The 23,649-nt window shown below is 36.6% G+C and overlaps 1 protein-coding gene across 1 annotated transcript; it reads left to right on the forward strand.

Annotated features, from left to right (window-relative positions):
* The first annotated feature begins 2,102 nt into the window (after positions 1-2,102).
* LOC149165049 (lysM domain receptor-like kinase 4) lies at positions 2,103-3,734 on the forward strand. Its single transcript, XM_089429689.1, has one exon. The coding sequence runs from the start codon at positions 2,364-2,366 to the stop codon at positions 3,732-3,734; it is 1,371 nt and encodes a 456-aa protein (XP_089285815.1). The 5' UTR covers positions 2,103-2,363.
* Positions 3,735-23,649: the final 19,915 nt, after the last annotated feature.

The following is a 23,649-nucleotide window of genomic DNA, read 5'->3' on the forward strand; positions in this document are numbered from 1 at the left end:
TGAGCGGATCAGTGAGCTGGACTAATAAGGGGAGGTGGAGACCTCGTTTCAAGGAAATGGTTCAATTAGGATTTGATACAATCATCATTTCAGATTGCAGGACGAAGGATCAAGATCTCGGTGGCAGTACAGCGACGGCGGGTGGAGCGGTTGGGCAACAGTACACACAAGGTAAGTTAATTAATGTTCGAACTATGAGAGGTGAAGGCTGCGGTACGCCTGACCTCACAGCAGAGGGGATTAATAAGGATATGATGGCAGAGTGTAGTGGTTCACCGGCGAGCTACCGGCGGCATTTGACAACCGGGCTAAATGGATTCCCCAAGGAAAGGAATTTGATATATACTCAAAGCCGGCTGAACGTGAAAGCGTTGTGCGTGTTTCCAATTTGGGTAAGTGCGGAGGTTCCCATCGAGCGTCATCAGAGAGCAGTGAACACACCAGGTAACCAGAGAACGAGGTGCGTCCGACCGTCGGACATTATGGAAACCAGACAGAAGCTAAGGCAGATGGAGGAGAATCAGAGTGTCGGGGAGGATAACAGAAGCCGTAAAGGCAAAGTTATTATGCAGCAGGATCCACCTTTTACAGTATGGGAAGTTGAGGATGATTCGGAAGAAGACACAGCCCTGGACGCAGGAAGTGAACGCAGGTACCACCACAAAAACTCGGCGGAGGAAGGAAAGGAGCAGACGAAGGCAGAACTGTCTGATTTACAGGACTCGAAGGTCCGACGCTACGGCATGAGGAAGCGTAGCTCGACACCTGACAAGGAAAAAGACCGGGACGGAAAACGAACCAGAAGCCAGAAGGGTAAAGGTAAGGTGGAAGGGGAGACTTCCAGGCGTGACCAGGGGAATAGAAGAAAACAAAAAGAGACTGTTAACCATAGAATTCGCAGGGCCGAAAAGGCCTTCATCCGCAATTCCAAACCTGCAGTTCGCAGAGTCATGCAACATCTGGAAGAGGAATCGATTCAGGAGCAATCTGATGAGGAGATGGAAGAATGGGAATTTCTTCTCCACGACCCGGGTCATACTAGAGGGCGCATGTCATTATTTAAACAGTCTCTCCACATCTACTGGGTGATGAAGGGGCTAATGGCCAAAGCGCTGGAGCAGGTGGCAAAAGAAATGGTCGCTCTGGCTAAGGGGGGTCCAGACATTCGCAGCGAATTGACCTTCCTTCGCATAGCAATGGTTAAACAAGATGAGAAGCTGGAGGCTATCCAGCAGATGCTGAATCGAGATCATCCAGCGCCAGCGGAAGCAGCAAACCAGCAACCTGATGGCGGCAACGAATGATATGAGATATGTTTAGAAACTGTAGCAATTTTTTTGGTTTTAGCTTTGTACCTGTTAAAGATAGTAAAAAGCATGTAGTACAGAGCAGTAGCTTTAGTCATAGCTTTAGTAAGTTTCAAGACTGCATAGTTTATCTAGCTAAGACAACCAGACTGTGGACCTTCTATTTTTGGGCTGCGATTAAAAATTATAGGTGGAGTTATGACCCGGTTTCCCCTAGAGGTCGGGTAATTACTGATTCTGATATGATGTAATGTTCTTTTGATCGAGTAATAGAAAGAGTACCATCCTAGCTTACAAAAAAAAAAATAGTTAATAAAACTATTTATTTCTTAATTTAATAATTATGCATTTGAATTCTTACAAAACATAATTTTTAATTTACAAATGAATTCAATACTTTCAATACACTTTTTATATTTATATATATATATATATATATATATTAAAATCAATTTTATTATTACATTATTAAAAATCAAATATGGCATCTTTCCATTCAATAAATTATTAAAAGAAATCTGAACAAGCCAGCACTTACATATGCAACCAGAGTAGATGCCATCCCATCATAATTTTTAATTTAAAAATGAATTCAATACTTTCAATACACTCTTTTTATATATATATATATATATATATATATATATATATATTAAAATCAATTTTATTATTACATTATTAAAAATCAAATATGGCATCTTTCCATTCAATAAATTATTAAAAGAAATCTGAACAAGCAAGCACTTACATATGCAACCAGAGTAGATGCCATCCCATCCTTTGGACCAAGTCCCCTTTTAACACCAGTGCATGTAACATATTCCATGATGTTACGAAGACTGAGTAAGAAGATTGAAGGCACCCGACTGAGTAAGGGATCTCCTTATTCCTTAACAAACCTCCATCTGTCAAATGCCCGGGCAGGTGATAACCAGAGATATCGTCAGCTCCCATGGGGTGCAGTGGACTTGACTTATTCTTGGGACCGACCCGAAGAACATCATAAAATTCACCCCTGCGGTGCTGGGCTGAGCAATTTCTCAAGGAAAGGAAACAATGGGATGCCTGCGATGGTTCCTAATTGTTCTTGCATCTTGTCTGATTGCGTCGGGGCAGCAGACGTATGAGAAACCCCCGGACTGCTCAAACCCTAATCCCCCAAACAATTCGTACGGCTACACCTGCAATGGCCAAAATCTTAGCTGCCAGGCCTACGCAACTTACAGAGCCCAAGCAGGCTACCAGTCCCTCCAAAACATCAGCTCCCTCCTCAATTCCGACCAGTCCCAAATGGCCCAGATCAACATGCGATCCGACACCCAGGTCCTCGACATCGACACAGAAATCATAGCTCCCATAAACTGTTCGTGTGCCGGAAATTACTCGCAGGTCAATGCAACCTACTTCACCCGAAGCGGGGACACTGTTTTAATAATGGCGAACAATATCTACGAGGGACTTTCTACTTGCCAGGCCATAACGCAGCAGAACTCGGGCGCTAGTTCCACCCTTCAGTCTGGTATGAGAATGACAGTCCCTGTCAGATGTGCCTGCCCGACGCCTGCGCAGGTCGGGCAAGGAATCCTGTACCTGCTCTCTTATTTGGTCGGAGAGGGGGACACTCCGGACACCATAGCCAACAAATATAGCCAAGACGGAGCCAAGACTGCGCAATTACTGGATGCCAACGATCTCAACCCTAAGAGCGAAACAATTTTCCCGAGCACGACCCTCTTGGTTCCTCTGCAAAAGACGCCCACGAATCCCCCTCCCCCAACCTCGATCCCTGCATCTCCAAGCAAGCATAGCGGCTCGAACAGGGGACTCCGCCTTGGCCTCGGTGTCGGAATCTCCGCTGCGGTGGTCGCCGCGGCGGCAGCTTGCTGTATTCTCTTCGCGATAAGAAAAAGAAAACGCCAACACCTCACCGAGCAGCCGAGCTCGAACATCAAGATACCAAATCAGGCAACTGTGACGCCGACAGAGTTGCCCGACGAGCTTGCAGTCGGATTGCGAAAAATTGGGCAAACTTTACCACAGTACGAATTGAAAGAATTGGAAGCCGCGACAGGGGATTTCAATTCGGCGAATAAAATTTCTGGCTCCGTCTACCGCGGCACCATCGACGAAACCCCTGTAGCGATCAAGAAAATGCAGCGCGACGTGTCTCAGGATGTCAGAATTCTTGAAAAGCTCCACCACTTCAACCTGGTTCGCCTGTTGGGATTCTGTGTCTCCGACACACATTCATACCTGGTCTTCGAGAATGCCGACAACGGCTCGCTGGCCGACTGCCTTCACAGAAATTCGCCCTTTCTGAGCTGGAGACGCACACTGGAAATCACTCTGGACGTGGCAGACGGACTCAGCTATCTTCACAATTACAGCGTGCCGCAAGATATCTTCACTTATGGTCCAATGGTCTAGGTATTTCTCCACAATGAAAAAACCTTACAATGTGACTCTCTTTTATGGTTCAATTTACAACCCATAGATTTCTCTAGAAACCCTTAGGACACCCTCTTTTAGTACGGATACTTCAAGATAATCTTCTAGATATTTCTATGTGAGGTACCCTCCCTTTATATGAAGTAAAGTATATTCTAGAGACATGTATAAGGGGTGTCGCTTACAGAAATTTCTTTCATCAACCTTTTAATAGAAAATTTTAGAGAAAATTTTAGAAAGTTGTGCATCCATGAAATAGGATCTAGAATTATCTTCAAGACAAAGTGCTCTTCAAGAGATATATTCTATCAACTTTTCAAAATATCAATAGAAATCCCAACGATACTAGTCTCTTCTATACATTTCAATGTAGAGTTCTCCTTAGACCATGGTCTTCTTGACCTTGAACCATGTGCTCATGTGTTGTGGTGTCCTCTTTGTGCCTCCAAATATGAAATTCTTGGCTTGACAAGTGTGAAAATGCCTCAAAAGTATCCTTAATGAAATTTTTTCATACAAATATGTAGAAGATGCCCCTAAAAGGTGAATTACTACCACAAGTGCGACAAGGATATGACCTCGGCACACAAACATACCTAAAAATATGTATCTCTCAATCATGTGAAAGAAAAGACAAATCTAAGCTAGTAACATACATATGACCTATGCAATGTCACTCGAAAAAAATGGAAATCAATTGATGAATTTTATAGTTGTAATGGATACCATATTTGGGTTAAAGATAATTTGAGATTTCAAACCACTATGTGCACCAAGTATAAAATAATATAGGCTGAAAATGAAACCAATAATCTACACATACCATTCTAAAATAAAAATGAAGTTTTCACCTAGAAAAGACAATTCTTATTCAAATGTAATAGCATGTATGAAATACCAGGAAGTAACCATGCATCAACACCTATAATCTCAAAATCTTAAGCCCATGGTAATGACATGGTAACCAACAAGCCAACAACTATGTATAAAAGTGCTACTAAACCTATGCTAAGAGCCAAACTTGTGTATATGTTTTGGGGGAGAACAAATATGCATGCCAATGTTTTGAGTAACTTTTTTCTTTTTATCAAACTTGAACCATCAATGGACTCAGTTAATGTCTCCCCACAAGGTTTTATAGAGTGAGAATTAGGGCGAAGAGAAGAGATTCATGGGCTAACCCCAAAAGAAACAATATATCTTATAATCACATACCCAAAACCTTCGAAGGGTCTCTTTATGCGGATGAACTTATAACTTAAGGGTTTCTTCTTATTGGGGGTAAAAATTAGGAGTCATCAAAGAGATTTCCAAGATCTAGACTTGCAAAGGAAAATCTGCATGAATAAGGGTTAAATGTATGAAGGTAGTGAACTTGTAGGAAGATACACCTTAGATACCAAGTGTTGGGACTTTATGTGAGCCTTCAACATATAAGAGAATCCCACTTGAGTAGACAATAGTGGATGAGTCAAGGAATGGTATTAATACCTAAGTTAAATCTGAATCTTGCTTTAGTTTTAGTCTTGATGTAGCTATAGAACATTATTATTAATATTGCTAATAAATAATAACTGAACACAATCGACATCAATTAGCCAACCTTTGAAATGTTATGATAGAAGTTAGAACTACAAATGGCACTGGGATCTATAATATGCTGTGAATATGCATGTGATGATTTTAGCCATTTGAACTTATGACTACCACTGGGCAGATGGGGTATGAAATGTCTAGGGAAAAATTTAAGAAACCCCCCCAAATTTATATGTATAATAAATGGGTGAATCTCCATGGCATATAGAAAAATGTATAGGTTATTTTTTCAATAATATAATATACATATATATTTTTTTGGCGAATCTATCCCTAAATTATAAAATTTTGTTAAAACTTGGCTAATTTTAACTAGGATATAAAGTATTGCAAATTCTTAGCTAATTTTCTATGAAATTAGAAAACATTGTAAGTTATTGGTGATTCTTTGATAATATATAAAAAAATATATGTAATAATAAGAAAAATATTTAGTTAAACTATAATATACTAATTTTCGATGTTTGGGAAAAGAAGTACCATGGGTAATGTTGCTCTAGGTTCTTATTATACAATATGAAAATCTTTTCTCATATTTTTATCATGTTTACAACAAAATTCTTATCACATCCCAAAGGGAAACTAGCTAGAGAGGCACCCCAAAGGTATGTGATGGTAAACTAAAGAAATCTAAATCTAAATAAAGTATGGGAAGATACAAAGGTAAATGTAAATATATTTAGTAAAAAAATTGTTACTAACCAAATATATTTAATAACCAATTAATCATTTATTACTAACCAAATGGAAAATATATTTACTAATCTAAGTATATTTACTAACCAATTTACATAACTATTGCCATCCACAAGTTTTCACAATATAAAATGTTTTTATTAGTCAAGAGTTGGACTTATGTATATATATAATGCGAATGAATGTTTCAATATTTGAATTTGAAAGTATGACGTAAGAAAAATAAAGTTAGTATGAGAAGATACTAATATAAATATAAATATATTTAGTAAAAAAATGATTACTAACCAAATGGAAAATATATTTACTAATCTGAATATATTTACTAACCAATTAACATAACTATTAGCATCATCAAGTTTTCGTAATATAAAACTATGTTTAGTCGAGAGTTGGACCTATGTATATATAAAATGCAAAAGAATGTTTCAATATTTGAATCTAAGCATATGTATTAAGAAAAATAAATGAAGTATGAGAAGATACAAATCTAAATCTAAATATATTTAATAAAATTAACCAAATATATTTATTAATCTAAACACATTTACTAACCAATTAACATAATTATAAGCATCACCAAGTTTTCTTAATTTAAAAGTGTGTTTATTATTTGAGAGTTGGACTTATGTGTATATATATAAAGCAAATGAATGTTTCAAAATTTGAATATGTGTTATGAAACCAGCTCACAAAAAGATATAAAAGATAGATCAACGCCTTAGAATTCAGCCTCTTCGAGGGGGCAACCTCCTTTACCTTACACAAATGAATTATTCTTTGATGATTCAAATGACAAAACCTCTTTTCTATATATAGGAGTCTAAGGAGTCACAATATAACCCAGACGACCTAACAATAATAATATAAAGCCACAAAGTTAACAATAGAGGGATTCTATGGGGCACAGTAATAACAATATGGGGACAAATAGGGGCACAACAATATTAATAAGGGATACAACTACAATAGTAAGGGGTAATCACTAGTATTATAGGGACCTAACATGCCCCTCTCCTTCAAAAAAGTGTTGTCCTCAATGCTTGAGTAGTTCTGGATGCTTCTGTATAAGATTATCATCCTCCCATGTGGAATCTTCAACGGATAAGCTCTTCCACTTGATGAGATACTACGAAATTGATCGATTTCGTAGTTATCGAGTTCTTTTTTGTGATTGCTTCTGGTTCCAATATAATTTTTCTTTCCTCATCAAGCTCTGGCAATATTGTTTGAAGTGGGAGATTGTTGCCTATAACCTTCTTTAAACATGAAACATGGAAAACTAGGTGCGATCGAGAAGCTGCAGGAAGCTCCAATTTGTATGCCATAGTACCAACCTTTTGCAACACCTTGTACAGACCATAACACTTTGGTTATAATTTATTATCCTTCTTAGCTTGGTTGAGGGACATTTGTTTATATGGTTGTAGTCGTAGGAATACCCAATCACCTACATCAAAACTTCTTTCGCTGCGATGTTGATCTGCCTATTGTTTCATTCTATTCTGTACCAACAAGAGGTTATTCTTTAAGAGTTGGAAGACTTGTTGTTGATGTTCGATGTGATGTTCCACTGCTTGAACCTTAGAATTTTCTCATAAATGTGATGTGATGGATCGTGGCTGATATCCATAAAGTGCCATAAATGGGGTCATTTTTGTTGTTGTATGGAAGGAAGTGTTATACCACCATTCGACCAGAGGCAACCATTTAACCCTTTATGTATGTTTATCAAATAAAAAGAAACGAAGATATCCTTCCAAATATTTATTTACTATCTCAGTTTGCCCATCAGATTGAGGATGATAAGATGAGCTATGAGCTAACTGAGTACGAAGACAAGAAAATAATTATGTTCAAAAATTTCCAGTGAAAATGGGATCTTTGTCACTTACAATAATATTTGGGTTTCCATGTAGCTTTTGAATTGTTTCCATAAATGCAATAGAAACTGTACTGGCTTTAAATGGATGTGATAATGCACAAAAGTGTGCATACTTGGTAAGTCTATCAACTACCACCATGATGACACTCTTTCCCTCAGACTTGGGTAAACCTGTGATAAAATCCATTGAAACCTCCTCCCAACGTTGGCTTGGAATGGATAAAGGTTGTAATAGACCCAAGGTCTTAATTGTTTCAACTTTATTTTGTTGGCAAACCAAACATTCTGCCACAAACTTTTGAATATCTGATTTAAGGCCATCCCAAAAAAAATTCCTTCTTAACCCTGTGGTAAGTTTTTAAAAATCTTGAGTGCCCTCCTAAGGGAGAAGTGTGCAATTCCATAATAATCTTTTGTTTGAGTTGGGAATTCTTATAGAGGTATAAGCGATCTTTGTACCATAATGAATCATTTTGCTAGCTAAATGTATCATATGTATTGGAATCTTGTTGTAACTTTCAAATAAGTTCCCACACTTCTTCATCATTCTTCCATTCCTCCCTTGCTTTGTTTATCCAATCTGGTTGGATAATAGAAATGGCACACAACAATGCTTCCACATCCTCATCCTTTCTTGAGAGTACATCTACCACCACATTTTGCTTCTCTCTTTTGTAGATGATTTCAAGGTCATAACCCAACATCTTTGTGACCAACTTTTGTTGCTCTTCAGAGAATAATCTTTGTTCTAAAAAGTATTTAAGGCTATCATGATCCGTTTTTACCTTAAAGTGTATTCCCATTAAGTAGGGTCGCCATTTCTTAAGTGCATGTAGTATTGCCAAAATTTCCTTCTCATAAATAGCTTTGTGTAAAAACTTTCCCTTGATTGGACGACTTTGAAAAGTAATGGGTCATTCATCTTGCATTAAAACAGCACCAATTCCATTTCCTGAAGCATCACATTCCACAATAAAGGTTTTTGTGAAGTCTGATGTAGCTAAGACCAATGCTTGCCACATTACCTCTTTAAGATGTTCGAAGGCCTTTGTTGCCTCTGGAGTCCATGAAAATGCATCTTTCTTCAATAATGTTGTTAGAGGTGCTACTATTCTCCCATAATTCTTAACAAACTTGCAATAATACCCTGTCATCCTGAGAAATCATCGCAGATGCTTTATGGATGTGGGGATTTTCCATTCCTTAATGGCTTTAATTTTGCTAGGGTCTACCTTAACTCCTTCATGAGATACAATATGACCCAGATATTCCACCTCTTGTACTCTAAAGAAACATTTGGATCTTTTTGCATATAATTGTTTCTCCTCCAACAATTGTAGCACCATGTCAACATGTTCAACATGATCCTTCCAAGACTTTCTGTAGATTAGTATAACATCAAAAAATACTAACACAAATTTTCTAAGGAAGGGTTTGAAAATGGAATTCATCAAACCTTCAAGTGTAGAAGGTGCATTGGTAAGGCCAAAAGGCATGACCAAAAATTCATAATGACCCTCATGATCTCTAAATGTTGTTTTCGGAATGTCTTTAGTCTTCATTATTATTTGATGATATCCTAAATGAAGATCCAACTTGGTGAAGTAAATTGATCCATGCAATTCATCTAGTAATTCATCAATGACAGGAATGGGAAACTTATATTTAATAGTGAACTTGTTGAGCTCCCTATAATCTGGACACATGCTCCATGATCCATCCTTCTTGTGCACCAATACTACTGGAGCAGAGAAAGAACTTTGACTAGGTTGAATTATACCAGCCTCTAGCATTTCTGCAACCATACATTCAATGTCACTCTTTTGGGCATAGGGATATCTGTACAGCCTGATGTTTGGAGGAACACTTCCTAGAATTAGATGAATAGAATGATCATGATCATGAATAGGTGGGAGACCTTTGGGAGTCTCGAATACCTTGGAATGATTGTCCAAGACTTTTTGGAGATTTGGAGAAATAGATGATTCCTATGTGGAAACATCTAGTGAACTTAATTGCGCAATTACACCTCTTTGTTCCTTTTTTAGAAGCTTGGTCATACCGTTAGAGCTAATTATCTTTTTCAGTTTCCTTACAATACCCCTTAATTCAACTTCCTTTCTTTCCGCAAAAAATTTGATGAAACTTTCTTGAAAAATAAAAGTTATTGTACCCAAGGATTGTAGAAATTGGACTCCTAGTACAACATCAGAACCTCCCATTGGAATGGAAAGCATTGGGCTAGTCAATACATATTCTCCCAAGGATAACTTGATATTATGTCACTTTCCAGAGCAATTTATTGTTCCTCCATTTGTAACCATCACTTGAAACTCTGGTGTTGGATATAGGAAGCAATTCAATTCTTTTGCTACCTTATAAGGAATAAAATTGTGGGTACTTCCTGAATCAATCAACACTATTACCTTTTTCTTCTTGATTTTTCCTTCTATCTTGATGGTTTGAGGAGTGGTAATTCCAGCCAATTCATTAAAAGATATGGTCGGATTCATTTCTTCTTTATCTATGCTTTTTTCATGGAGTATATCCTCTTCTTTTGACCTTTCTTGCTCATTTTCTTCTTCCTCTTCACAATCTATGTAGAATAATTTCTTCTCAGCACACTTATTACCTTTAGTGTATTTGCTATCACAACTTTAACAAAGCCCTTTTACTCTTTTTTCTTCCAATTGTTGTGGTGTCAACCTTATAGGTTGTGGAAGACTAGGGGAAACAACACTTCTATCTTTATAGTTGTGAGTGGTATGCTTCCTGGTTGCCATAATTTTGCTTTCCATTTTTCTTGCTAACCTGAATGCCTTCTCTAATGAATCAGGTTCCCAAAGGTGAACATCATGTTGGATATTATCCTTTAAAGTCCCTATGAACACATCAATCCTATGCTCCTCTGGAATATTTTTTACCCTTATGTTCAATTTTTGGAACTCCTCAATGTGCTCCATTATTGAACCCTTTTGTTTGATACTTATTAATTGGCTAAAAAAAGTGTTGTTTTTTGTATCCTCATAATGTGCTATCAATTCTTTCGTAAAAATTGCCCAAGTGATAATTTGTTTACGAGAGAAAAGCCATTGATACCATACAAATTGATTTGGTTCCAAATATAAATTTGCAATACATACTTTTTGTGTGTTTTGCACATTATTGAGATTGAAAAATTACTCCATCTGTAATATCCATGTTACGAGATCCTTGCCATCAAACTTCCTCATATCGATTTTTGGAATATGGTGGGTCTTCAATACAACATTAAAGTATATGAAATCATGATTAACATTTCCTTTGTTCGCATCATGAGTTTCATTTACCACCCTTTCACCATTAGTAAGTATTTCTTGTAAAAAATTTGTCAAATCTGTCTTCAAATCTGCCATGCCTGTCATCAAATGTGTCTTCAAGTCTATCTTCAAATCATCCATATTAGCTTTCACACCATTCATATTAACTTCCATGTCCTTTATCTTAGATTCCACTCCATGTATCTTAGCTTCTGTTAGCTTTTGTGAGAGTGACATTTGTTGCACTTGGTCTTGTAATTTAGATATATCATGTAGCATTTCTTCCTCTTCTTCATGAGTCATGCTAGAGATTTCAGATTGCTTACTACGTGTTTGCATTTTCTTTCCTCGGGGCATCAGTTACTGATAATAATGCTCTACTATTCGCTTTGAATTCCTTCAAAATAATTTTTCAAACCAAGCTTAAGCAAAAATTAAAAATAGGAGCTCGATATTCCCTCTAATGTATCTCTGTAATTTTGGATCATCCAGTTCTGAAATTGCAATCTGCAGTAGCCTTCTGTGTCCTATTTCCAATGCCACCAGTCTAATCCAAATTGGATTCTCCAAGGAAGAGTTATGCCAAAACTCCCACATTGACCTGATTATAGACTAGTTCAGTAGAGCGAACTTGTACGATGTGCCACATGTCCCTGTTTTGACCTTTGGCTCTGAAAAATATATACAAGAAACTACAGTCTGTCCTCTTTCTGTACCTTCTTATGAAATTTCAATCTGATGCTCAGAGAGAAAGTTATGACGATTTTCCTCAGGTCACCTGTTTGGAATGTAATTTAGGAGTCTACAAAAAGACCAACTTACTCAGATCATATCTCCACAAATATAGTGCAAAAATATCTGAAATTCAGACCTGAGGTTCGCGATTTTGTCTCAAATGGGTTTTTTCTTCACATCTGAAACATCGTAGAAAAAAAGTTATAGCGAAAATACCACGATGACCTATTTGGAGCAGAAAAATACTAGAATCCAAAGCTTTGATACCAAATGTTATGAAACCAGCTCAAAAAAAGATAGAAAAGATAGATCAACGCCTTAGAATTCAGCCTCTTCGAGGGGGCAACCTCCTTTACATTACACAAATGAATGAACCTTTGATGATTCAAATGAAAAAACCTCCTTTCTATATATAGGAGTCTAAGGAGTCACAATATAACCCAGCCGACCTAACAATAATAATATAAAGCCACAAAAATAACAATAGAGGGATTCTATGGGGCACAGTAATAACAATATGGGGACAAACAGGGGCACAACAATATTAATAAGGGATACAACTACAATAGTAATGGGATAATCACTAGTATTATAGGGACTTAACAATATGAGTATATATAGTAATAAAAATAAAATATAAATTAAGTAAGAGAAATTACGAATCTAAATCTAGGTAAAAAATATATTACTAACTAATTAACATAAATATTGGCATCACCAAGTTTTCATAATAGAAAATTGTATTTATTAGTCAATAGTTGGACTTGTGTATATATATAAAGAAAATGAATATTCCAAGATTTGAATATGAGCATATGTGGTAAGAAAAAATAAATTAGGTATGAGAAGATACAAATCTAAATCTAAAAAAATTTACTAAAAAAATTATTACTAATCAATTAACCATTTATTACTAACCAAATATGTTTACTAATCTAAATATATTTATTAACCAATTAACATAACTATTAGCATGGAGAAATTTTCATAATATAAAATTGTGCTTATTAGTAGAGAATTAAACTTATGTATATAAATAAAACAAATGACTATTTCAATATTTGAATATGAGCATACGTAGTAAGAAAAATAAAGTATGAGAATATACAAATTTAAATCTAAAAATATTTGGTAAAAGATTTATTATTAACCAAATATATTTATTAACCAATTAACCATTTATTATTAACAAAAATTATTTACTAACCAATTAACATAACTATTAGCATCAATAGGTTTTCATAATATAAAATTGTGTTTATTAGTAGAGAGTTTGACTTATGTATATATATAATGAAAATGAATGTTTCAATATTTGAATTTGCAATAAGAAAAATAAATTTAGTATGAGAAGATACAAATCTAAATCTAAATATATTTAGTAACAAAATTATTTTAACCAATTAAAATTTATTACTAACCAAATGGAAAATATATTTACTAACCAATTAACATAACTATTAGCATCATTAAGTTTTCATAATGTAAAATTGTGTTTATTAGTTGAGAGTTGGACTTATATATATACACAAAGAAAATGAATGTTTCAATATTTGGATCTGAGCATATGTAGTAAGAAAAATAAATTAAGTATGAGAAGATATAAATCTAAATCTAAATATATTTAGTAAAATTAATCAAATATATTTATTAATCTAAATACATATACTAACCAATTAATGTAATTATTAGCATCACCAAGTTTTCATAATTTAAAATTTTGTATATTAGTCGAGAGTTGGACTTATGTATATATATAAAGAAAATGAATATTTCAAGATTTGAATCTGAGCATATATAGTAAGTAAAAGAAAAGAAAAAAGTATGAGAAGCTACAAATCCAAATATAAATATCTCTAGTAAAAAAATATTACTAACTAATTAACATGATTATTAGCATCAACAAGTTTTCATAATGGAAAATTGTGTTTATTAATCAAGATTTGGACTTATGTATCTATATAAAGCAAATGAATATTTCAAGTATGCAGTAAGAAAAATAAATTAGGTATAAGAAGATACAAATCTAATTCTAAATATATTTACTAAAAAGTTTATTACTAACCAATTAATCATTTATTCATAATATAAAATTGTGTTTTTTAGTCGAGAGTTGGACTTATATATATATATATATATATATCAAATGAATGTTTCAAGATTTGAATATGAGTGCATGCAGTGAGAAAAATAAATTAAGTATGACAAGATACAAATCTAAATCTAAATATATTGCAAATAATTTATTACTAACCAAATATATTTACTAATCAATTAATCATTTATTTCTAATGAAACATATTTACTAACCAATTAACATAACTAATAGCACCATAAATTTTTCATAATATAAAATTGTGTTTATTAGTCGAGAGTTGAACATATGTATATATATATATATATATATATATAAAATGAATGTTTCAAAATTTGAATATGAGAATATGCAGTGAGAAAAAACAATTAAGTATGAGAAGATATGTTGGGTCCGTATAATACTAGTGATTACCCCATTACTATTGTAGTTTTATTCCTTATTAATATTGTTGTGCCCCTATTGTTCCCATATTGTTATTACTGTGCCCCATAGAATCCCTCTGTTGTTATTTTTGTGGCTTTATATTATTATTGTTAGGTCAGCTCGGTTATATTGTGACTCATTAGACTCCTATATATAGAAAGGAGGTTTTGTCATTTGAATCATCCAAGAATTGTTCATTTATGTAATGTAAAGGAGGTTTCCCCCTCGAAGAGGCTGAATTCTAAGGCATTGATCTATCTTTTCTATCTTTTTCTTGCGCTGGTTTCATAACATTTAGTACCAGAGCTTTGGATTCTAGGGTTTCGGTGCTCCAAACAAGTCATCATGGAATTTTCACTATAGCTTATCTTTTGCGACGTTTCAGAAGAAAAAAAAAACCATTTGAGAAGAGATCGTGCTGAATCTCGGGTCTGAATTTCGGAGCTTTTTGCGCTATATATGCGAAGATATGATCTAAGGAAGTTGGTATTTTTGTAGACTCCTGAATGACATTCGAAACTAGTGACCTAGGAAAAATCGTCATAACTTTCTCTCTGAACATTGGATTTAAATTTTGTAAGAAGGTACAGAAAGAGGACGGACTATAGTTTCTTGTATATATTTTTTCAGACTGAAAGTTTGAAACAGTGACTTGTGGCACATCGTACAAGTTCGCTCTACTGAACTAGTCTATAATCAGGTCATTGTGGGAGATTTCACATAACTATTCCTTGGAGAATACAATTTGGATCACACTGGTGGCATTGTAAAGAGGACACAAAGGGATACTATAGGTCGCAAGCTTAGGACTGGATGATGTGAAAGTACATAGATACATCAAAGGCAATATCACGATCCTACAAAGTGAAAATAGGTGTGTATATTTTTTTAAATTTTTGCTTAAGCTTGGTTTGAAAATTTATTTTGAAGGAATTCGAAGGGCATAGTAGAGCATTATTATCGGTAACTGATGCCCCGAGTAAAGAAAATGAAAACACCTAGTAAGCAACCTGAAAGCTCTAGCATGACTCATGAAGAAGAGGAAGAAATGCTACATGATATATCAAAATTACAAGACCAAGTGCAACAAATGTCACTCTCACAAAAGCTAATAGAAGCTAAGATAAAGGGCATGGAAGTTAATATGGATGATTCGAAGATAGATTTGAAGACAGATTTGAAGAGAGACGTGGCAGATTTGAAGACAGATTTGACAAATTTTCTACAAGAAATACTTACTAATGGTGAAAACGTAGTAAAGGAAACTCATGATGCGAACAAAAGAAATGTTAATCATGATTTCATAGACTCTAATGTGGGATCGAAGACCCACCATATTCCAAAAATTGATGAGGAACTTTGATGGCAAGGATCCTGCAACATGGATATTACAGATGGAGCAAATTTTCGATCTCAATAATGTGCAAAACACACAAAAGGTATGTATTGCAACTTTATATTTGAAACCAGATCAGTTTGTATGGTATCAATGGCTTTGCTCTTGTAAACAAATTATCACTTAAGAAATTTTTATGGAAGAATTGACAACACATTATGAGGATACAAAAAGCAACACTTTTTTTTAGCCAATTGATAAGTCTCAAACAAAAGGGTTCAATAATGGAGCACATTGAGGAGTTCCAAAAATTGAACATAAGGGTAAAAAATATTCTAGAGGAGCATAGGATTGATGTGTTCATAGGGACTTTAAAGGATAATATCCAACATGATGTTTGCCTTTAGGAACCTGATTCATTAGAGAAGGCATTCAGGTTAGCAAGAAAAATGGAAAGCAAAATTATGGCAACCAGGAAGCATACCACTCACAACTATAAAGATGGAAGTGTTGTTGCCCCTAGTATTCCACAACCTATAAGGTTGACACCACAACAAATTGGAAGAAAAAAGAGCAAAAGGGCTTTGTTACAGTTGTGATAACAAATACACTAAAGGTCATAAGTGTGTTGAGAAGAAATTATTCTACATAGATTGTGAAGAAGAAGAAGAAAAGAAGCAAGAAAGGTCAAAAGAAGAGGATATACTCCAGGAACAAGGCCTAGATAAAGAAGAAATGAATCCAACCATATCTTGTAATGCATTGGCGGGAATTACCACTCCTCAAACCATCAAGATAGAAGGACAAATCAAGAAGAAAAAGGTAATAGTGTTGATTGATTCAGGAAGTACCCACAATTTTATTTATTGTAAGGTTGGAAAAGAATTGAATTGCTTCTTATATCTAGCACCAGAGTGGCAAGTGATGGTTGCAAATAGAGGAACAATAAATTGTTCTAGAAAGTGCCATAATATCAATCTATCCATGGGAGAATATGTATTGACTAGCCCACTGCTTTCCATTCCAATGGGAGGTGTTGATGTTGTACTAGGAGTCCAATGGCTACAATCCTTGGGTACAATAGCTTTTAATTTTCAAGAAATTTTCCTGAAATTTTCTGTGGAAGGAAAGGAATTTGAATTAAGGGGTATTGTAGGGAAACCAAGAAAGATAATCAACTCTAACGGTATGACAAAGCTTCTAAAAAAGGAATAAAGAGGTGTAATTGCACAATTATGTTCGCTAGATGTTTCCACATTGGAATCATATATTTCTCTAGATCTCCAAAAAGTCTTGGACAATCATTCCAAGATATTTGAGACTCCCAAAATTCTCCCACCTATTCGTGATCATGATCATGTTATTCATCTGATTAAAGGAAGTGTTCCTCCAAACATCAGGCCGTACAGATATCCCTATGCCCAAAAGAGTGAAATTGAACGTATGGTTGCAGAAATGCTAGAGTGTTATCGGGAAAACTAGTGTCTATGCAGAGCTACTAGTCCCACTAAGGCTGGTAGCTACCTTAGAAACAAACAAATTAAAAACTACTTTCATTTTCATTTATGAGAAATAGATAAGAGAAGAAAAAGGAGACCAACCTCTATCTTGCGCTTGGTTCCTCGCTTGATTCCTCTCTCTTCGGATAGGTCTTTGCTACTTGCTTCCTTGTCTACTCAGCTTCAAAGAGTACCTGTCGAATCAAAGCAGCATAATACTATCTAAGAACATAGATCTATTATCATAAACAATATAGGATCAGATGTATATTAACCACACAAATGCATAAATCATCAATCATACAAGAATATGGAGGAAAACTTGAATAGCTTTATTGATAATTAAGAAAGAGAAAAGAAGATTACAACCAATTGTTCTGACCCAGCATCATCCTCTCAGCAAGAAAGCCCTTCTTCACCTCATGAAAAGCTTAGATCACTCAACACTATGATATTGCACCCAGAAACCAATAGCACTTCCTTACAAGATATAAAATTCTAGCCCGTGGATCTGTAGGATGAGGGATCCATATATAGATGTTTGCAAGGGGAATGAGTCAGCTTTTGAGATATGATTAGTGTCCTCTATCTGATAGTTCTTGATTCCACTTGGAGATTGATGATGTCTTACTCATCCCTGGTCAAATGTAGAAAGGCAAGTGTCACAGGATAAGTTTCTGGAAGATTCCATGCTTCTCCACCTTGCGGATTGACCCTGCCATTTGTCCACTCTCACCCATCGCACCCCATAGAATGGTTTTTCAACATGCATCGCACCTACTGCGTGTATTCAGGTGGGATGCAATGCACTTTGACCATGGAGCAGGTGAAATGGTCATGTTTTGACCAGTTCTGAGTAGTTTTTCATGGAGAACTTCTGGGAGATGTTGTAATCAGTTGACCTTGTTCTTTTAGGGGTTGGAACAACACCTTTAGGGACTTAGGAGCCCTTAGTTTATGGACATTTATGATTGGGTTTCCAGTGCCTAAAAATGTCTATAACAGTTGCCCCCTAAAGCATGAGGTCGTTAATCTTTTGATGTCGGGTGAAATGCTTTATCATGAGGATCCGAAGTTTTTTCAAGCTGGAAGGCGACTTGTAATAAGATACAATACAATACATTATCTTCATAATATTTTCATGATCTAGCTGAGGTGGGCATTCCCATGCTCAGCTTTATAAATTCATTTTCATGTACAATAACACACAATCGTCTGAGTGTAGACTGATGATTCTGGTAGAGCCATCATCCCTTAGATTGGATGATTATCTGTGCAAAAATGATGTAAATTTGATGTCTTTATATTGTAGCCTGGATGGATGAAACTAGATCCGGGGTCTTCAATCTCATTCTATCTTCACTCAAAGTACAAGTCGATCCATGTGAGAGATGTTCTGGAGTCGAACATGGAAAGACATCGCCTGATTACCAGCCAATGATTTAAGTCGTTAACAGGCGTGAGAGGAATCACTGATAATGATGATGACCCTCAAGGTACTACAGTACAATTCACGTGGTGTGAATAAGGGACTTGGCATCGAACACCACGCAAAATCTTTCGGTCGAAGGCCATTGATGTAAACCTATCGCCGAAAGTGAGAAACTTGCCATTGAAGCATGCAAGCTTCAAAGTACTGAAAGGGGTGTTCCTAGACCAACTTCTTGGATAATGAGCTGATGTCGACTAGAAGCGATCCGTCATAGGAGGGCCTTAGTGAATCCCACATCAATGACACGGAACGGAGAAAATGATTTTAATGGAGGTGAAAATGATCTAGTGATATAAGGTTTAGGGTGGCGGTCATGAAAGAATGGAGCATAGATGTATTGCAGTGGATGAGACACAGGTGAATTCTCTGAGCGACTTCTCTTGAGCATATTGGCGACACTGACATGATGGATTGGTAGCATTAACCCCAAATGTGGATGGTGTGGTGGAACCATGGTGATGTGACCAGTGAATGGAACAACCCAACCCAACTCGGATGCGGAGTGAAAGTGTCATGTTCAAGAGCAACTTGCTACCAACAAAGTTTCTTCAAGTTTTCTTCCCAATTTTCCCCAGTCATTGCTGACCAGTACCTCCTTATTTTTGTCAAGCTTGAGGAGGATAACATATGTTTTTTCTATAATTTTCCCTTCGGGCAAACCCATCGCTATGTGTTAATGAGCCTAGCGATAGTGAAACTCGTTCTTGTCTATTATGGACAAGTTTGTCACTATTCAGTTTTAATGAGTTTAACGACAAAGATAACTCGGTCCTTTTCAATTTTAGAGAGTCTGAAAAGGGACGTAAAGGAAACTCCAAAAATCATTTTTCTTCATCTAATCCCTTAAGTCCGAAAAAGTATAAAATAATACAAAAGGGATGAATTTTCGGTAATTTTAACGAGCCGAACAAAACAAGCGCTCGATCTTTTTGTGTAATAATCCCTCAGGTCCAAAAATATTAAAATCTAAAGGAGGGATAGCACTTTCGGTCCCTTTAACAAGTTGGAGAGGCCAATGGCTCGGAAATCTTTTCATATTTTACGAGTTAGTTGAAAAGATCTTAAAGGAGAATCATTTTTTGAGGAACGAGTGATAGATTTGGTAGGAACTGATTCCAGGTAAGGTTTGGAATTCTCCAATCACAGTAGTGTCACAAGGATGACTAACAGGATCACTCTACGCAGCTGTTCCTCAAAAGGGTAAACAATCAAGTGGAGGTGAATGGTCGGCCAATACGGAGTGGAGTTGATGATGAGAACACGACCAAGGCTTCAAAGGCTGAAGTAATACATTCACGATGGTTATTTACTGGAAATTGGTTCATTTTTTAATGAGCTTAAACGCTGGGGGAAACACTTGCTAATTGCTTATGTTTATTTTTTAACGAGCTTGAATTCTGCGTTAAAACTGCTCGATCCAGTTGTATAATAAGGATGTCTCATCTAAGATGCCATTTTTCAGAAGCTTGCACCTTACAAAGCTTTGCTCCGCATCCTTTCTTTATGCAAGTTAGGAAACGACCAATCCTACGATTTTAAAGGGTTAGAGGACCTATAAATTTAAAAAATAAATGGTCGCTCTTCGCTTGCATGCCAAAGGGTTTGCATGCCCCCAGGTATAGTGAAAAATTTCCAGGTTATCAAAGATTGTTCTATCCGTGTCACAGACAAAACACTTCCTCGGTGATGTCTACCGAAATAGACAAAGGTGAGTGGCGCAGACGCCTCCACTCACATAACTTTGATGAGGGAATCTTATTCTAGCCTAATCCCATTTTCCTAAATGAACAAGTGTGTCAGACTAGTCATATATCCTCCGTGGAAACCTACCCTATACCCAAGGTTTTCCTACCGAAACAGACCAGGGTGCATGCCCCCTGGGTTTCAGTCATGTCCTCTGAATCACTCGCGTTCTTCAAGAGGATGGACTGGGGATTGACGAGACATTCCTTGCATGAAAAGACCATTCAGGGTCGGTATATGACTATTTGCTATGTGTGAACCAGGAAATGAAAGTTGGTCTATGAGCTTGACCACTCTTCCTTCGTGCAGAAAACACATTACTCTAAAGAGCGAGGAGACGACAACTCCCATGCAATAAATATAGTCTCGTCCAAGGAGTAGATTATAATCCAGGGATCCTTGGACTACCATTACGTTCATGTGAACGGTTTTCCTTCTCAATGTTATTAGCACATCGGGAAGGATCCCTAATGGTCGACTGGTTCCTTTATCAAAGCCTGTTAGATTTCTCATCTTAGGCAAAAGCGATGGCGAACCAAGCGCTTTCCAAGAAGTTGAGGAAATGATACTCACAGAAGCCCCTTCATCTATGATGGTACCGGCCATGACCATTCTATATATTTGAGCAATGATTCGAAATGGTACACTAGCCAGTAAACAGGGTCTGCCTAGTAGATTCCAGTCAAAGGAAACAACCAAGTTGCTTGGAGGTGGGACCGAATAAACGGCTGGATACGACTCTGACGAACTTCCTTCCTGCGGTAAAGGAACGGGTAGACTGCCCCCATGTTCATCGGATTCTGTGCTTACAAAGAGAATTTGAACGGTGTCATTCTTGTTCTCTTCGGTGACTGTATCATCTGAAGATTGATCCTCTGAAGGCATGACCGGGTCAACTGCCGCCTCGACCTTTTGACTTTTGTCTGGTGTGGATTCAAATGATTTATCTTCAATGATAGACGCTTCGGCCGACCACAAGGGCGTGTTAGCCGGATTTTCAATTAGTGACGGACTCGGCAAGAGTTTCTTATATCCAGGGGAAGCTATAACGGTGAAACCGGACGGTCGTCCAAGACTCTTTTAGCTTTGTCTAAGAAGGGACAATGGTGGACAGTGTGATCGCCTTCACACAATCTACAAGGAAATTTATATTTTCCTTTTTGTCCAGGGGCTTCTCTTTCACTAGTTGACGGTGTATGCTCAACATGATCATCAGAGGTTGATGACACCAGATTTTGCAAACGAGGAGTCAGTCCCTTAAGATCCGAGGGATGCAAGGACAATCTCGATGATAGTGGTCTCCTTTGCAAATGACACATGGAGATTTAGGCCTGCTTGGTGTAGTGTGTGGATTTTCGCTAGAAGATGCTTGGTTTCCCCTTTTCGCCTTTGGCTCCTTCTTCTTCTTCTCTTTCTTCTTCTTCTCCTTATTCTTCTCAGTTACTTGATTTTGGGCTTTACCACCTTCATCAAGCGAAGAGGAAGGAGGAGAGGAAGAATTGGACGAAGTAGAGGGTTGAGGGGTAACTCCGGTATCGTTTAGTTGTTGACTTAATTGTTCAGGAATCGCGTATTCTGAACGATAGAGGTTGAGAAGAGCTATACGGGCAAGCCGATTGTTAATCCTGGAAGTGACAATGTGGCCATATGGTGCACACCAACATCTCCCCAAGAGGAGAAGGGACTAGGATTTCCTCCAATGGGAACTCCTTGGTTGGTGGACTCCATTTTTCTCAACCTAAGACCAACGTGGGAAAGGTGATGTTTATTCCGTTTAAAATAAATTTTAGACGCTTTGACACAACTTTCTTTTTCAATTTTTAAGAGTTGATAAAAAACAAAATATGGCTCTAGTCGCCTTCGATTTTTAATGAGCCTGAAGTGACAAGTGCTCAGATGGACCTTTTCCGTTAAGGAGTCTGAAAAGGAATGAAAGGGACTGCTTTGGAAATCTAGACAGAGGGATTACCAAACCAATCGCAAAAGTGCAGAATACTTTTTACGGTACGGCAATCAATCTTCCTGAATTTTGTGTTCAGTGCATTGCGATCGATAGGGCGGCAGACATGGCTTCCTATGGATAAAGGATAAAGACTATTGTGGTCTCCCAAAATATACTCGACGGTACGTGGGAGCACAAGTCCGTACTGGCACTTGTCGTCTCAAAGTGGAGGAATCACCCAACCAACAGTGAAAACAACAGTTACCAAGCTTTATGACGCCGGAATACGTCTCTACCCTAGACTTCTAGATGTTGTGCGTTAGGTTCCAAAGAGTTTTTAGATTCATTAAATTTATTTTATGGTTGATCTTGCTTAAGAAATTTCACTTTCAGGTTCACCGCGTGATGTAGATGTACAATTCCTAAAATTCAATCTAAGGTGATAAACAGTCATTTAATCTTCTTTTTGCAATGAAAATCCTAGCTACTAGGGAAAGAAAGATGATTTTCTTTCAACAAAGAGCAGAGAGCACACACTATATGCATTGTCCTAAATCAAACCAACAAATAGTCTAAATGAAAATGCACATGCATGTATTTGTTTTCAGCCTTCTTAATGTGTGAATGATAAAAAGAAAGCTAAGCGCAAATCTAAATTATTTTTCAAAGGGACAATTACTAACAAGTTTCTTTTCAAAACAAAATCAGGACAATGACGACACTTTGTTATTTGGAATTGAAAACTTGATTTCGGCACTTGAAAAACTACTAACTCAAATCAAATACAAGAGTAATAGTGTAATTGACTATCAAGAACAATCAGATTCTGTTATATGACTGAAAACGACACTTGCGACAATTTCAAATCAAGAAACGACAGTACAATTACGCTACTTCTTTGTAAAAGAGAACTGAAAATGACTCAAAAAATACATAAAAACATTTACAGTTCTTTGCACAATGGAGGCAGAATAACAGCAAGGAAAGGGGTTTCAAACAGAGGTGTACTGACTACAGACAGCAAAACTCCTAAATAGAGCTGAAAAGAGTGAACACAGAAACCAAAATTTAGGAACACGACCTTGTCTGATCAGCGCAACTGTAACACAATGAAACTGAAATTCAACACACCTACTACACTCGAGAAGTG

Source organism: Pinus tabuliformis, chromosome 5_1 (assembly GCF_031772625.1).
Source record: "Pinus tabuliformis cultivar Carrire ecotype Pingquan chromosome 5_1, CPIR1, whole genome shotgun sequence".
In the NCBI taxonomy this organism is placed as follows: domain Eukaryota; kingdom Viridiplantae; phylum Streptophyta; class Pinopsida; order Pinales; family Pinaceae; genus Pinus; species Pinus tabuliformis.